The sequence below is a fragment of the Leptopilina heterotoma genome, unplaced genomic scaffold (genome assembly GCF_015476425.1).
Source record: "Leptopilina heterotoma isolate Lh14 unplaced genomic scaffold, ASM1547642v1 Lhet_60, whole genome shotgun sequence".
Taxonomy (NCBI): Eukaryota; Metazoa; Arthropoda; class Insecta; order Hymenoptera; family Figitidae; genus Leptopilina; species Leptopilina heterotoma.
Window position 1 is genome coordinate 815,017 of NW_025111138.1, and position 17,156 is coordinate 832,172.

The 17,156-nt window shown below is 23.2% G+C and overlaps 1 protein-coding gene across 1 annotated transcript; it reads left to right on the top strand.

Annotated features, from left to right (window-relative positions):
• Nucleotides 1-3,710: 3,710 nt before the first annotated feature.
• LOC122509453 (procathepsin L-like) lies at nt 3,711-15,805 on the top strand. Its single transcript, XM_043623557.1, has 5 exons — nt 3,711-3,886; nt 4,420-4,596; nt 4,874-5,233; nt 11,987-12,147; nt 15,300-15,805. The coding sequence occupies exons 1-5, from the start codon at nt 3,755-3,757 to the stop codon at nt 15,493-15,495; spliced, it is 1,026 nt and encodes a 341-aa protein (XP_043479492.1). The 5' UTR covers nt 3,711-3,754; the 3' UTR covers nt 15,496-15,805.
• The last annotated feature ends 1,351 nt before the right edge of the window (nt 15,806-17,156 follow it).

Below are 17,156 nucleotides of genomic sequence, written 5' to 3' on the forward strand. Positions count from 1 at the left end.
TATTATTAATCTTGAAAATAATTAAATTTCTACAATAACTTGTAACTTTTCCAAATTAAAATTTTTTTCGTTTTTTCAACTAAAATTCTTCTCTATAAATACATTATTTTTAATAATTTTTGAAAAAGTTCTTTAATAATTTTTAAATTCATTTGTTTACAATTCAATTTTACAAAATTTTAATTAAAGTTTTTCAAAAAAAATTAATTCTACAGAATTGTTAGTTAAAAAAATAATAAATTCAAATTTTCAAAGATTTTAATCTGAAACCTTTTCGAAATTCAATTATTTCTAAAAATTTACGCTCTAATGCTTTTAAAATTCAATTATAATTTAAAATTTTAACTGAAATTCATTTTTAAATCAGTTTATGATAAAATTCTACTAAAATTCAATTATTTAAATTCAAAAATAAATAATTTATTGAATAATTGCATGTTTTTTAAATTTGAATTCTCATGAAGAATTTGATCAATAAATTTTTAAATAATTGAATTCGAATGACGAATTTTAATAAAATTTTTTAGAATAATTACATTTTTCGAGAAATTCGATTATAATTGTAATAAAAATAAGTGGAATTTTGCAATGAGTTTTATTATTTATGAAAATAATTAAATGTTTGCGTACAATTTTATTAAAATTGTTTTTAAATCATTGAATTCTTTTGGAAAATTTTATTAAAATAGTAGATATTAAAAATGATTGAATTAAGAAAAATTTTTGAAAATAATTGAAATTCAGAGAAGAATTCAATTATTTCTAAAGATAATTGAAATTTTGACGAGAATTTTTTTAAGTTTTTGAATTTAATTGAATTTCTGTGAAGAATTTTATTACTTTTGAAAATAATTTAATTTCTGCAACCATTTGTAATTTCTCTAAAATTATCCAAATTATATCCTACAATTTACGAACTTTTCATCCTTTTTGAATCAAATTACGGACTTTACGGACCTTTTTTCCAAAAAAACGGACTTTTACGGACTTCAAGCAAAGTTACGGACTTTTACGGGATTTACGGACCCAGTTCGAACCCTGAGATTTTACTATTTTTCAACTAATCTCAATAAGTCAAATCAAAAAGTTAAGAATTTGTTTAAAATAATTGCTAATAAATTGAATGGAAAAATCCACCAACATTTATAAAAAACATATCCGCACTATTTCAATTGTTAAAAAATGCAATCTAAAAAATACAAGTTATTAAGGAAAAAAAATTTAATTAACATTCTTGACTTTTTTCTAGAAGGCTATTCATATATTTTTCTCCAGCTTCTTTGAAAGTCAGAATAATGGTTTTTCCTACGAAATATAATTATGCCTATTTTCGTTTTTCGCGAGATGAATAGACATTAAGGACAAATAAGCTCATAAAGAAACGTGAGTGTATTGGACAAAAAGAGGAAGACGCAAAGGAAGTGAAAGCTCTTAGAATTTAAGTTCCTTCGTCTGAAGAAGCGTTAACCCGCCCTGTTCTTTCGAGTTTTCCTTTTCGTTGTTCTCTCTACCTTCGTTGAAGAAAATCTTTTCTCTCTACGTATTATAGTTCAGTGAATAGCTCGGATGGTTGTTTGCAATCTCATAAATTCGTATAACAAAAGCTGCTGACGATGTTTATTAAATCTCAAGCATCGACAATAACGTCATATAATTTTTAATGTTTCATATTTCTCAATAGAGAAATAAAAATTTATGGACTCAAATTGTTACTCTTGATAAATTTACTGCGAAAGTATATATTATCTTTTGACTTTTATATTAAAGCTTCAAACTTTACAGTTTCATGTACTTTGTTAATATTCCGTTCATATACTTTAATGTCATATTAAAGAAAATTTTATATTTTAATATCAAAATTGATAAATTTTACTACTCTAGTTTAAATAAATGATATGTTATATTTTATATATAAATATATTAAGGGGAACTTTTACAATCTTTCATTCGCGATAGCAAAATATAATTTTTTTCACATTCATTTGACTTAAATATCATTTGACATCAAATTCATTTGATATAAATGTTAATATATGTCAAATTTTATTAAACCTAAATTTCATTTGGAAAAAATGTCATTTGACCTAACATTCATTTGAAATAAATATCATTTGACATGAAATTCATTTAACATAACTTTCATTTGACATCAATTTCTTTTGGAATAAATGTCATTTGACCTGAAATTCATTTGACCTGAAATTCATTTAACATAAAATTCGTTTGGAGTAAATGGCATTTGACCAGAAATTCATTTGGAATAAAAAATTTCATTTGACCCGAAATTCATTTAACATAAATTTCATTTGACATAAAACTCATTTAGTATGATTTCCATTTAACATGAAAATTAATTCACATAAATTTCATTTAACAAAAAAATCACTTCACATAAATTTTATTTGACATAAAATTCATTGGACATAAAAATTACTTGACATACTTTACTATTACATACTTTACTATTTGACACAAAATTCATTTGACTTTAAGTTTATTTGTTATAAAAATATTACCTCGAATTTTAAAAGTAATCAATCAGATATTTTATCAAGAAAATTGTAATTGACAAATTTTAAAATTCGCATCAATATTTTGATGTCAAATAATTTCTCTCAAATGAGAATAATGTTAAATGACTTATGTCAAATAAAGTTTACATCAAATTAATTTTATTACTTAATTTATTAATTAATTTTATGTCAAATAAAATTTATGCCCAATGAAATTTATCTTAACATTTACGTCAAATAAATATTCCATCAAATGAATTTTGTAAAATTAAATTTTGTGTCAATTTATTTGTTCGCCTAATCAAATCTTTGTCAAGTGATTTTTATGTTAAATTGAAATATTATGTTAAATAAAATTTATGTCAAATGAAATTTGTGTTAAATGAATTTTTTTGGCAAATGTAATTTATATCAAATGAATTTAATGTAAAATGAAATTCATGCTAAATGAATTTAATGTAAAATGAAATTCATGCTAAATGAATTTTATGTAAAATGAAATTCATGATAAATGAATTTTATGTTAAATGAAATTCAAAAGAAATGAATTTTATTTGAAATGAAATTCATCTCAAGTGAGTTTTATTTAAAATGAAATTTATGTCAATTAAATTCCATGTTAAATAAAATTTATGTTAAATTGTTTTTTATCAGCTAAACATTGTTGAAAATGACCCACAAGTTTTGAACGTCCAAATGAACGAAATATTTTTTACTAAAAGTTATTTTAATAATTTTTACTTATTGCAATACAAATTAAAAACTAAAATTTTGCATTTTAGAAACTTAATAATTATTTTTCTTCCCGGTGACTTAAAGTTATTATAATAAAAATTTAATTTGAATCAGAAATAAATAAACTTCCTTCATTTGAACGATAAGAACTTTAGGATATAATATATAAAAAAAACCATTTTCTTAAATTCGAAATCTAATAATGACAACAGAACGCAACTTTTGTTTTAAAAATGCTTACGCAAATGAAAATATTATAAAAGATTTAAATAAAATTAAAAACAAATTTAATATGTACGAATGTTGTAATTGTAATATGTTCTCGGTTATATCAGAGAATAAACATAATAATTGAATAATGGCATGTATTTTGTGATTATGAAATTCGAGTTTGCTGACAGTGACATACATTTGATTAAAGGGAACCCGTGTTATATTCAGATACATTAGTACGAATTTATGTGCAATGTCAAATGCTCCTGGCAGTAAGAAACCAGTAATGAACAATGAATCAGTGGAAGTGCATTATAATTTTGTGCAATCTAGTAATATTCAGTGCACTGATAAAAGAATCTGTCACCTTTTTATTGTCGCGAAAACTCTCTAAATGTTTCGACGATTACTGGTTCAAATACAAGGTAATTATCTCTCTTAATTAATAAAGAAACACAGTAAAACAATTGTTCAACTAAATCAAGTAGGTAAATAGAATTTAAAACCAATTTTAAATACTAAATTATTTATTTTAATTAAAAATTAATCAGGGTGTCTACTATTTTCGTTCAACCATATTCCCGGCTTTCTAATCATTTTTCCCGGTTTTTTTTCTCATCAAATTTTAATTTATTTGATTTCAAACATAAATAAATCTACAAATGGCTTCAAAAATTTTTATTAGAATTTTTATAAATAATTAAATTTTTTTCACGAGTTGTCTAACCCCTTGTTCTAATTTTACTTTCTTCTACAGTGAATCTAAAAAATAATAGTCAATATATGAATATAAAATTCATAATTATTTTCATTTTATTTTGATAATATTTCTGCATTTTTACTCCAGTTATATTTCAAAAATGTAAATCCCAATTACGAAAATATTTAAAAAAATTAATAATAGTTAATTTTTACTTCGAGGAATAAAAAATGATGAATCAAAAAATTCTGTTTCTAGTCGATGCGTAACAAAACTTACGTAGGGATTTTAGAGATGAAGAGACGAATTGCTTGGGAGAGCAATCTTTTCAAGATTTATGAACATAACTTATTGGCCACTGCGGGACATTATAGCTACCTCTTGCGAGACAACTGCATTGCTGATCTCAGCACCGGACAGTACCTTCGAGAATGGGTTCGTAATCGATGTTCTAAATCGTAAATCGACAATCGATTAAGTCAAGTCCTCGCAGAAAGTACCGATAAACTCCTAAGACTTTTTCCCGTCACATTTAAGTGGTTACTGTGATTAAAATCTTCCAATTTTTTCCCCTCTTTCCACCACACACAAATACTTGATTAATTATTTTGGTTAATCAAATAATTAATAATTGGAATTAACTAAATTATTTGAAACTAAAATTTGAATTATATTTGAAACTAAAATTGTCCAAAAAATAAAAAAAATCCAGGTGAAATTAATACCAAGTAATCAACTGCTACTCGACGATGACCCAATGGTACAAGCAGTCCTTCACGACCCAAACAGAGTGCCAGAATATTTAGACTGGCGGACCTGTGGTTTTTTAACACCGCCCGAGGAACAATTGGACTGCGGTAGTTGTTACGCCTATGCAATAATTGGAACAATTATAGGACAACTTTATCGACTAACGGGTCACGTTTATTCATTAAGCAAACAACAAATAGTCGATTGTAGTTCATCGACAGGAAATTTAGGCTGTGATGGTGGATCTTTAAGAAACACTTTAAAATATTTGGAACAAGTCAGAGGACTTATGGGAGAATCCTACTATCCTTACATAGGGCGGGTAATATTATTAAATAATTAATAAAATATTTATTAATAATAATAATAATAATAATAATAATAATAATAATAATTTCAAAACTAATTTTAAAATAGTAACAATTTTACATAATTTAATCAAGTTTGGAATTTAAATATCAAATTTGACTTATAGATAACAATCCACAAGTTTTTAACGTTCAAATGAACGAAATACATTTTATTAAAAATATTTTCATAAATTGCTGATTGCAATAAAAATTAAAAACTTTCATTTTATACTGAGAGAAACTTTATAATTAATTTTATTCATAGTGACACAAAATTTAAAATATCCCGTGTGGAAATAGCCCGAGTTAGCCGTGACAGAGTTAGGTTTCTGGTCAGGGGCTAGCTTGTAATGGGGCTCCCCGGACATAGCATGGCTAGCGCCCAGATTCAATTTCCACACTGGATTGTAATAAAAATTTAATTTGAAGAAGAAAAAAAATAAATTTCGTTCATTTGAACGTTCAGAACTTTAGTATCATAGATAAAATTAATTTTTTTTCAAATAAACTATATTAATCTCCGTATTCTTTCATTCATTTGTATCCGCAGTTGAAAGTTAGTTTTTGTGTATACTTTTGTTTTTTTCATTAAAAAATATTTTTTGACAAATTGAAAATATGCAGGTATTTTTTTATGATTCATAATAAAACAATATTAGAAATTAGAAAATTTAACAAAAATTATGATCAACAAATAAAAAATATACCCATTTTGTTTGTTATATGCATTTTTCTACAACAAATTTCGTTTGACTGATTAAAATTATTATGCAAATTATTCTCCTTTTTATTTATAAAAAATACTAGAAAATTGTTAATTGTTAAAAAATTTTTATAAGGAAGTAGGAAATATACCCATTTTATGCATAATTTTTATTTCTCAATAACAATATTGTTTACAAACGCATTTTTTTTGAAGAAAAACATTAGATATTCCCGTTTCTTAATATTTTTCTAGAAAATTCCCAATTTTCATAAGGAAATAATTTGCATAAATTCTATTTCTTAATTTCAATTGTTTTCATAAAATTCAAAGTTTTTTAAAAATACAGGAAAAAAATGTTTATAAATTATATTTTGCAATTAGAAAATTTAATATAAAATGAAACTAAAAATTTTTGGATTTTTAAAAAATAAAGGAAAAAATTTTACTGAAAAACATGTTCTGTTAAATTTATTTACGAATATCTTAAATTGTAAAATTATTCGAAAACAATAATTTCTTTTTTAAATATTTAATTATTATTATTTTTCCGTAGGAATTAAAATTCTTCAAAACATTCTTTATGTTTCATAATAATTAAAGAGGATCCATTGTTAAAATCTTTATTTTATATTATAAGAATATTGTTACTGTAACTTTTTAAAAATTATTTTCATATTCTATTATTATCTAAAATTTAAAGTAAAATAATTCATTTTCAAATTAATTTTTATTAGAAAATTTTACTAGAATTCAATTATTTAAATACAAAAGTAAATTATTTATTGAATAATTGAATGTTTCTTAAAATTTAATTCTTATGAAGAATTTTATTAACAAATTTTTAAATAATTTCATTCTTTTGACTAATTTTAATAAAATTTTTTAGAATTGTTACATTTTTCAAGTAATTTGATTAAAATTGTATTAAAAATAATTGAAATTCTGCAATGAATTTTATTATTTCTAAAATTAATTGAATTATTAAGAAGAAACTTATAAAAAATTTGGACAATTTTATTAACCTTCGCGCTACCAAAGATTTTTGTATACGCGGGCTACCGGATGGCCACCCGGGGTGGCCAAACGCTTTTTTACTTTTATATTCCAAAAACGATTAAAATTCATCAAACTTTTTGTAAATAACTATGTGTTAATACAATTGCTGTATTTTAATAAAGGTTTTATGCATATTGCAATTGTTTAAAAAATTTGTTATTGCAAAAACCTTTAATTTTCAAATAAACAAAGAGATTAGAAAATTTTTGAAAACTTTTCTTTTTTTAACGTTACTTAGTATTAAATCAAAAATTAAAGAAAATATTTATTGAAACGAATCATAAATATTAGTAAAAAATTATTTAAACAAATTATTGTTGTTATTTACCAACTTTTTACAGAATACACCTAGAAAGTTGCAGTTTTTTCCTAATTTTGCAATTTACTAAATCTTATATGATCACAAATAAAGAGTAAAAATTGAATTAATATTTAAACAATTTTAAAACAAATTATTGTTGCTATTTACCAACTTTTTACAGAATACACCTAGAAAGTTGCAGTTTTTTACTAATTTTGCAATTTACTAAACCTTATATTATTACATATTACAATTTATAAACGAATTATTAATTTGTTTAAAAATGGTTTAAATAACAATTCAATTTTGATTTTTTTATTTATAATCATATAAGGTTTAGTAAATTGCAAAATTAGGAAAAAACTGCAACTTTCTAGGTGTATTCTGTAAAAAGTTGGTAAATAGCAACAATAATTTGTTTAAAAATTGTCTAAATAATAATTTAATTTTTACTCTTTACATATTTGTGATCATATAAGATTAATAAATTGCAAAATTAGAAAAAAACTGCAACTTTCTAAGTGCATTCTGTAAAAAGTTGGTAAATAACAACAATAATTTGTTTAAACAAATAAAAAATTCATTGTAACATCAAAATATGTTGTATTTATTGACATAAAACAATTTTATTGTGAAACTTTCATGATTTCATTTTTATTTTTTTGCAATATACAAAATAACATCCGAACGTTTTTCAGTAGTGTTGAACATAGTTTTTTAATTGTTATAAATAAACAAGAAGAAATGTAAAAAAAAATTAATTTTTTTTATTTTTCGAAAGTAGATAAAATTTTGTTCAGTGACTTAAAATCGCGATTCGATTGATGCAAAAATCGAGCAGATTTACAACATTATTTATTGCTTGGCCACCCTGGGTGGCCATCCGGTAGCGCGAAGGTTAAAATTGTTTTTAAATAATTGAATTCTTTTGGGTAATTTTATTAAAATAACACAGGCCTGCATCATTTCGAGATAATGAATGCGACTAGGTGTTTCCGAAGGCAAATTTTGCCCTGAACACGAATCCAAGGTCCAAAATGCTCCATCGCGTCAAGTTTTAAAAAAAAATGGGGTTGAAACCCCTAAAAATAGCGTTTTTGGCACTTTTTGAAAAATTGTGGGGCAAAATCCTGACGTGATAAAAATTTTGCTATTATCAGAAATTAAAGCTTAATTCATGCCCTTTCAAATGAGCCCTCAGCCGATTAATATCCTTCAACCCTTAAAGCAGGGGGGTCTGTTTTTGTCCAGGGGTGCGAAAACTTTAAAATACATATAAAAAAAAAATTATTTAAGGGATTTTTTAGGGGTTGTGAATTGAGAAAAATTTTGAAGCTATAGGTTTAAGTACACGGCTACCCCTAAAAAAAACCCTTAAATAATTTTCTTTGTATATGTATTTTAAAGTTTTTGCACCCCTGGACAAAAATACACCCCCTGCTTTAAGGGTTGAAGGATATTAATCGGCTGAGAGCTTATTTGAAAGGGCATGAATTAAGCTTAAATTTCTGATAATAGCGAAATTTTTATCACGTCAGGAGTTTGCCCCACAATTTTTAAAAAAGTGCCAAAAACGCTGTTTTTAGGGGTTTTAACTTCATTTCTTTTTAAACTTGACGTGATGGAGCATTTTAGACCTCGGATTCGTGTTCAGGGCAAAATTTGCCTTCGGAAACACTTTGTCGCATTCATTATCCCGAAAAAAAGTTTCATTTTGCAGGCCTGTGTAATTGATATTGAAAATCATTAAAATGAGGAACATTTTTTAAAGTAAATGAAATTTTTACAATAATTTTATTAAAAAGTTTTGAAAATAATTGAATTTTGAAGAAGAATTTTTTTATTTATAAAGATAATAATTGGGATTTTGTCGAGAGTTTTTTTGTAAATTTTGAATATAATTAAATTTTGTGATATAAATTTTATCACTTTTGAAAATATATCAATTTCTGCAATTGTTTGTAACTTCTTCAAACTTCAATTTTTTTAGTATTTTTTACTAAAATTCTTTTATTAATCCATCATTTTTAATAATTAATTAAATATATATTGACAAATTTAACTAATTTTAGAAGATTTTAAATTATTAAAATTGTAAAAAGAAATTTTTGTCAGAAAGTGAAAAAATTTAAGGTCTTGTATTAGAATTCGTGGTAATTTTATAGTTTATAAGTCAAACAAAAAAGACACAAAAATCCAGAATTTTTTTATAAATTCTAAAAATTCATTTTTTTTCAGTACTTTTAATAAAAATTTCTGACTTTTCCCTGGATTCCCTTTATCACAATATATCATTATTATTTTATTTATTTATTTATTTATTAACTTATTAATTTATTTATTTGATTTATTATTATAATTATAATAATATTAAAACTACATATTCCAATTCATATTTTATTTGTTATAAAACAAAATTGAATTAAAACTTTTTACGTTCTATTATTTTTAAAATTGCTAATTTTATTTAAAAAAGTAAGTAAGAAGTCAGTCGCGCGCGAATTGTTGCTAATTGATTGAATTATTCTTCCTTATTTATAAAATTCATTGAATTTTTACAAAACAAAATAAATTTATTTTAATCATAAAGAAATTATGTAGTTTTATAAAACAAATTTAAATACGAGATGAAAATTAATAAGGAAAGACTTACGATCGCCTCTTGGACTTTGCCTCATTTTTATCATTCGCCGATGGCATATAGAGTGGTTATATACAAATTTGATAGAAAGATTCAGCTAGTGTGACATTAATAATTAATAACAATCACTGAGCTTTTGGACTTTGAAATACGACTTTTTTATCATCCTGTACAAAAAAAAGCAAGATAGAATATATATAAATTACGCCGTGTAAATCCGATTATCATGTCTTGAAACGACGCAACAAAAGTCGAGGTCGACATTATTTTGTTCGTTGATCTTTTCAGTTAACACACCAACAGAGGTGCGTGCCTCTAATTACTTGAAAAGACGTTAAAAGTTACAGTTTTTAAATTCCCTACTTTTCAATTCCACATCTATATCCGTTTTTGATAAAACACACGTCCAGCCATATTTTCCTCATTGCTTCAGGAAGTTCTCAAATCAACGAATTGCTAATCCTTATAATATTAGGAGAAATAAATTTTATATTTCTCACTCAAATAAAAAAAAATGTTTGACTCAGAGCCAACTAAACCTTTTATTTATTGAACATAAATTTTATTTGGTTCAATTAATAATTTTATTCGCTTTGCTTAAAATTTTACATAAAATTTTTATTTTACATAAAATTTTTTTTTTTACATAAAATTTTATTTGGTTCAAATAAACTCTACTTGGTTCAAATAAAAAATTTTATTAGTGTCGAATAAAATTTTTATTTAAAACAAATAATTTAGTAGGATTTGAGTCAAATATACTTTCACAGTTTTCCTAAGAATATCAAATTGAGACAAAAAAGGAATCAAAACGTTGTGACGTTTTGATTCCTTTTTTGTCTCAATTTAATATTCTTAGAAAAACTGTGTTCAACTAAAATTTTATTTTTAAATTAAAATTTATTCCCCAGTTCTGCAATCAATAATAAATTACAAATTCAATATTAGGAGCAATAAATGTCGAATAATAATAATAATAAATATTCGAAAATTAATAACAAAACTTGTAATAGAATTACAACATTTTTTTTTTGCAAGATTTCATATTATAATGCCTTAGAATAATATCCAATAGAATCTCCATTAGAATAATGAAGAAGAATTTTTATGATGCAATAAAAAATCTCTATGAACGTAATACGTGAGTAATACGAATACACTTATCATTTCGGTAATTAACTAAATTACCAAGTCACATTAACTGTTTTTAACGAGATAAGAGCGGATGAAGATAATTTAATTAAATGAAAAAAAGAAGAATCTGCGAAAATAAATATTTCAATTATTCTAAATTTAATATATTATCTAGGTCAATAATCTTCTCTTTCTTTTTCCTTCACAATCGGCATTTGCTAAAAGTAGAATTTACGCAAAAAGACACTACTGTCAAAGAAGAAACCTACAGTTTAGCCTCAATTACATTTTCAGTAGATAGAGTCGATTTTGGTCAGACGAGGATATGAGCTTTATTCCCACAGAGACACGTGTTTCAATATCAAATTAATTATATTTTCTATCTTATGGAGAATAGAAAATAGGAAATATGATACTACATTCATATACAGATTAAATAAAAAGAAAACTAATTAACTAAATATTGATATTAAAATACAGATTGGAAAAAAATTCAATTTTTTCATGGATTTGTTTTAATTTCCTTGAGTGAGGTGAAAAAGCCATGGAGTAAAAAAGACACTTGGGTTTTATATTGAAACTATTGAATCGTTAGAAATTTGAAACAAAAATTTAATTCTGACTTTGTTGCACAAAAAGTAAAAAAGTGTCTTTTTCACCCCACTATACTGTAATTTTTTAATTTTAATGTTTTAATTTTAATATTTTAATTTTAATTTTAATGTTTTAATTTTAAGGTTTAATTTAATGTTTTAATTTTAATAATTTTAATGTTTTAATGTTTTAATTTTAATAATTTTAATTTTAATCTTTAAATTTTAATTTCTTAAATTCTTAAACAAAAAAAAAACAAGAGTAAAAAAATAATTTCTCCCATTTTTCCCCAGAAAGGTACGTGTAAATTTCAAGAAAATCTAAGTGTTATTAATATCACATCGTGGGCAATTTTACCAGCGCGAGATGAAAGAGCATTAGAAGCAGCTGTAGCAACAATTGGACCAATTGCAGTATCCGTAAATGCATCTCCAAAAACTTTTCAACTTTATCAGTAAGTATGCGAATATTTCAATTCTATTCAAATACAAATAATTCACTTATGAACTTTTTAATATTTTTGCTTAATAAAACCAAAAAAAAAAACAAAAAAAAATCATGTAATTACAAGATGTGATATATTGAATTTCTTTCTTTTTTTATCGATAACCTTCAAACGTCATCGCAATTGCCCCGAGATGACACCAATAAAAAAATACCAATTACCGAAATATGAAAAAAAATTCAATTATACGCATTCTCTATAAAGTGAAACTTTTATAAAGGCCTATAAAACGACTATTTGTTTAACGAATCCTTACACTGCAAATATTTTTTTTATTATTAATTTTTCGTCCGTTTTCCCGTATTTTTTGTTTTAAAGAAATTTTTTTATTACTTCAAAATTAATTCAATTTGCTTTTTGAAATATTAATAATAATAAATGTAACACGGAAAAAAAGGTTTAACCGGAACAGCGTCATTTTACTAAATTAGAGAAATTTTTAGTTACATCAATTAAAACTTTCGCTGTTTACGAGAAATCGCTGATCTAGTTAAAGCTTTTTTCCGTCAAAACAATTGTTTAGCGTTAGGAAAATAAAAAATTTATTTAATTCAAATAACCAATTACTTGACTAATCAATTAAAAATTTATAGTTGAATCAAATAAATTAAAATAAATTAAATTGTATTTGCTTCAAATAATGAAATAATTGGTTAAAATACCATTTAATTGATTCAAATAAAAAATATTTGATTCCAGTAAATAGTTATTTGATAATAACAATTAATCCAAAATATTATTATTAAGATCGTTTTTATTTAAAGGCTCATTAATACTAAATAAAAAAAAGATAATAAAAAGAAATATTTATCTATTTCATCTAATTCAATTTTTATATGGCAATTAAAAAAAGAAGTTAAAATAATAATTGTACCAAGGGAATTTTTGTTATTCTTTTGTAGAAGAGTTAATCCCTAGTTCTGTGAAAAGTTTTTTTTTAAAAACGTTTTGTCAAAGCAGTACTTTAAAATCATCTGAACTTCGAACACATTTTTTTTTAGATAACATTTACTCGATAAATACTAAACAGCACGATAAATTCTTATATTTAATCTGTCAGTAAAAAAGTCGTTTACTCCCGGAACACTTTTGTCTCATAGATCTAAAATAATTTTCACATGTTAAACTTTTTTTTTTTAAATCCTAATCAAAATTCATCTATTTCACGTGTTTTCATGAATCACGTGTTTTCATCTAAATCTAAATTAGTAAAAATAAATACTAATTTGAATCAGTGAATTACTTTTTGCTTTCTAATTGGTAAATTTTACTAATGAATAGTAATTTCTACTAATTTATTAATAAAAAAATTATTAATTTTAATCAAATTGAATTTTGAGTGATTTTTTCTAATTTTTTCTGTATCTAATAATCTAATTATAAATTTTAAATTTTCTATTAATTTTCTAAGGAAAGATGAAAAATTTTATGAATTAATAATCATAAATATTATTCACAAACTGAATAATTTTCTCTGTAAATTTGAATTAATAAAAATTCCACGTTTTTACTTCTTACACTATAAAATTGGAATTTAAAATGTTAGTGTTAAAATCGCAGAATTTTAATTATTTTCTTAAATAAACATTCACAAAAATTCAATTATTTTCATAAATAAACAAATTTTTCAAACAAATTTAATTATTTTCGTAAATAAACAAATTTTCCACAAAAATCCAATTATTTTCATAAATAAACAAATTTTTCACAAAAATTCAATTATTTTCAAAAATAAAAAAATTTTTCACAAAAATTCAATTCTTTTCATAAATAAATAAATTTTTCACAAAAATTCAATTATTTTCAAAAATAAAGAAATTTTTCACAAAAATTCAATTCTTTTCATAAATAAATAAATTTTTCACAAAAATTCAATTATTTTCATAAATAAACAAATTTTCCACAAAAATTCAATTATTTTCATAAATAAAGAAATTTTTTACAAAAATTCAATTATTTTCATAAATAAGCAAATTTTTCACAAAAATTCAATTATTATTTTCATAAATAAAAAAATTTCCAAAAAAATTTCAATTATTCAATAAAATTTTTAAAACAATTATTCCAAAAAATACAATGATTTTCAAAAATTTGAATAAATTTTTTCAGAAAAATTAAATTATTTTTTTCAATATAATTCTAATTAAATTGCTCGATTAATTTAATTATTTTCAGAAATTTAAAATGTTAAGTTTACATATACTTTCGATTCACAGTCATCGAAATAAGCAACTCAAAAAAAGGACAATTTCATTCAAGACAACCATTTAAATTTTTATATCTCAATTTTTTTCATTGAATTTTTAATTTTTTTGCACTTTTTGACCAGGACAAAAAGTCCAAAAAATAAGACTTTCTTGTCCGGGAAACCTATTTGAATTAGTGATTGGCTTTTTGTTTTTGAATTAGTAAATTTTACTAATAATTTATTTTTTTATTTTTCTAATAATTTAGTAGAAATTACTATTTATTAGTAAAATTTAAAAAATTTAAAAATATATAAATAAATTTATTAGTAAAATTAAAAAATTAAAATTAGTAAATTTTACTAATAAATTAGTAGAAATTACTATTTATTAGTAAAATTTGCTAATTCAAAAGCAAAAAGTCAGTCACTAATTGAAATTAGCAATCATTTTTACCAATTCAAATTTTGAGAGTAAGTTATTCAGTTTTTGAATAATATTTATAATTATTATTTCAAAAACTTTTCACCTTCTTTTAGAAAATTAATAGAAAATTAAAATTTTTTAATTTAAAATTAATAATTATATAATATAGAAAAAAATTTCTCAAAATTCAATTCGATTCAAATTAATAATTTTTTGGGAAAATAATGAAATTTTTAGAAAATTTTTTTTTTAAAAAAACAACTATTTTTTCATAACTGAATTGTTTTATCCATATACTCGAAAAGAATTGCGTGAAATCAATGAAAAAAACATATTGGATTTAAAAGAAATTTTCCAAATCTATAAGTACTTCAAAAATACATATTGGACAAAATAAATATTGTATATATTTGATATTTTCTTTCGAGTTATATGCATTGGAATTTTTTTCTTTTTTTTGGTTTAAAAATCGTATTTTCTATTTTACAGTAGAGGTGTCTATGACGATCCCTCTTGTAGCGCAAGCGATGTGAACCATGCAATGTTAGTTGTAGGATATTCACCAACGTATTGGATTTTGAAGAATTGGTGGGGCTCAAACTGGGGTGAAAATGGATACATGCGCTTAGCAAAAAATAAAAATCGCTGCGGAATTGCCAACTATGCAGGTTATGCGAGAATTTAATTTAATCCAAAATACCTATAATAACCTACTGTCGCTCACTTGTCACTAGCTGTAGATTGTATAATAAAAGAGGAAAAAAAAAATAGAAAAACCATCGTTACATCAACAAATTTCCATCAAAACTAATGCAACTTCAGTTTTCTGTTAGAGAAAAATTAAAATTTTCAATCAAATCAATTTTGATTCAATTAAAGGGTATAGCCGGATAAGTATGCAAAAAGTGCCCCCGCATGTATTTTATTCATAATTTATCCATACATTCCTACCCACTTAAAGATAACATTCTGAAAGTTTGAACTCAAAATTCGCTTTTTTGGGGGAGTTATGGAGGGGGAAAGAAAAATCAAAAAATGCGTTTTTCTCGAAAACTACTGAACCGATTTTAATGAAATTTAAATATGTTATAAATGTCAACAAAACAGTTTTAAAAAAAAATTTTCAAATTTTTTTTTCAAAAAAATCCAAAAAAATTTTTTTTTGAAATTTTCAAAAAAAAATTTTTTTTCTTTTTTTAAGAGCGACACCTGCCATTTTTGTACTATTTACTCGTTAAAGTGTCTATTTTCAGAAAAAAATTTTCCTCAATTTTTTTTTGAGGTGCGTGATAGTGAAAAAATATAAAAACCACAAGTGGGTTATGGAGTTATAGAGGGGGAACGAAAAAACAAAAAACTTATTTTTCTCGAAAACTACTGAATCGATTTTAATAAAATTTTAAGAGGTTGTAAATATAGATAAGACGATTTTAGTAAAAAAATCAAAATTTTTTTTTCAAAAAAAGTCAAAAAAATTTTCTTTTTGATATTTTCAAAAATTTTTTTCAGGGTTATTTTTTGAAGTGAACACTTTTTCTTTTATTGTAAAAAGTACCTTATAATGTCCCCTTTAACATATATTTTTATTAAATTTTTAAGAAATATAGTTTTTGATTAAATGGCAAAAACCATGGTCATGCTATTTGTCACGTACGGTAATGCACATATATGCATATGGGCATTTTTATGTGATAGGGTATAGCCGGATAAGTATAGAAAAAGTGACCCAAATATATTTTTCCTATTCATTCTACCCACAAAATAACTTTTTGAAATTTTTAACTCAAAATTTTGAGTTTTTTGAACTTATGGAGAGAAAAAATCAAAAAACGCATTTTTCTCTAAAACTATTGTATGCATTTTTATCAGCTTTGGATTTGTTGAAAAGACAATTAAAGAGATCAAAAAACAAATTTCAAAATTTTTTTCAAAAAATCCAAAAAAACTGTTTTTTAAAAAATTAAAAAAAATTTTTTTGATTCTATTAAAGTGACATTTTTATGTATTTTCTCATTTCAGTCTCTTATGTGATCTACTTAATAAAAAAATCATGTCAGGCAAAATTTTTTCATTAAGTAGATCACATAAGAGACTGAAATGAGAAAATACATAAAAATGTCACTTTAATAGAACCAAAAAAATTTTTTTTAAATTTTTTAAAAAACAGTTTTTTGGAATTTTTTAAAAAAAATTTTGAAATTTTTTTTTGATCTCTTTAATTGTCTTTTCAACAAATCCAAAGCTGATAAAAATGCATACAATAGTTTTAGAGAAAAATGCGTTTTTTGATTTTTTTCCTCCATAAGTTCAAAAAACTCAAAATTTTGAGTTAAAAATTTCAAAAAG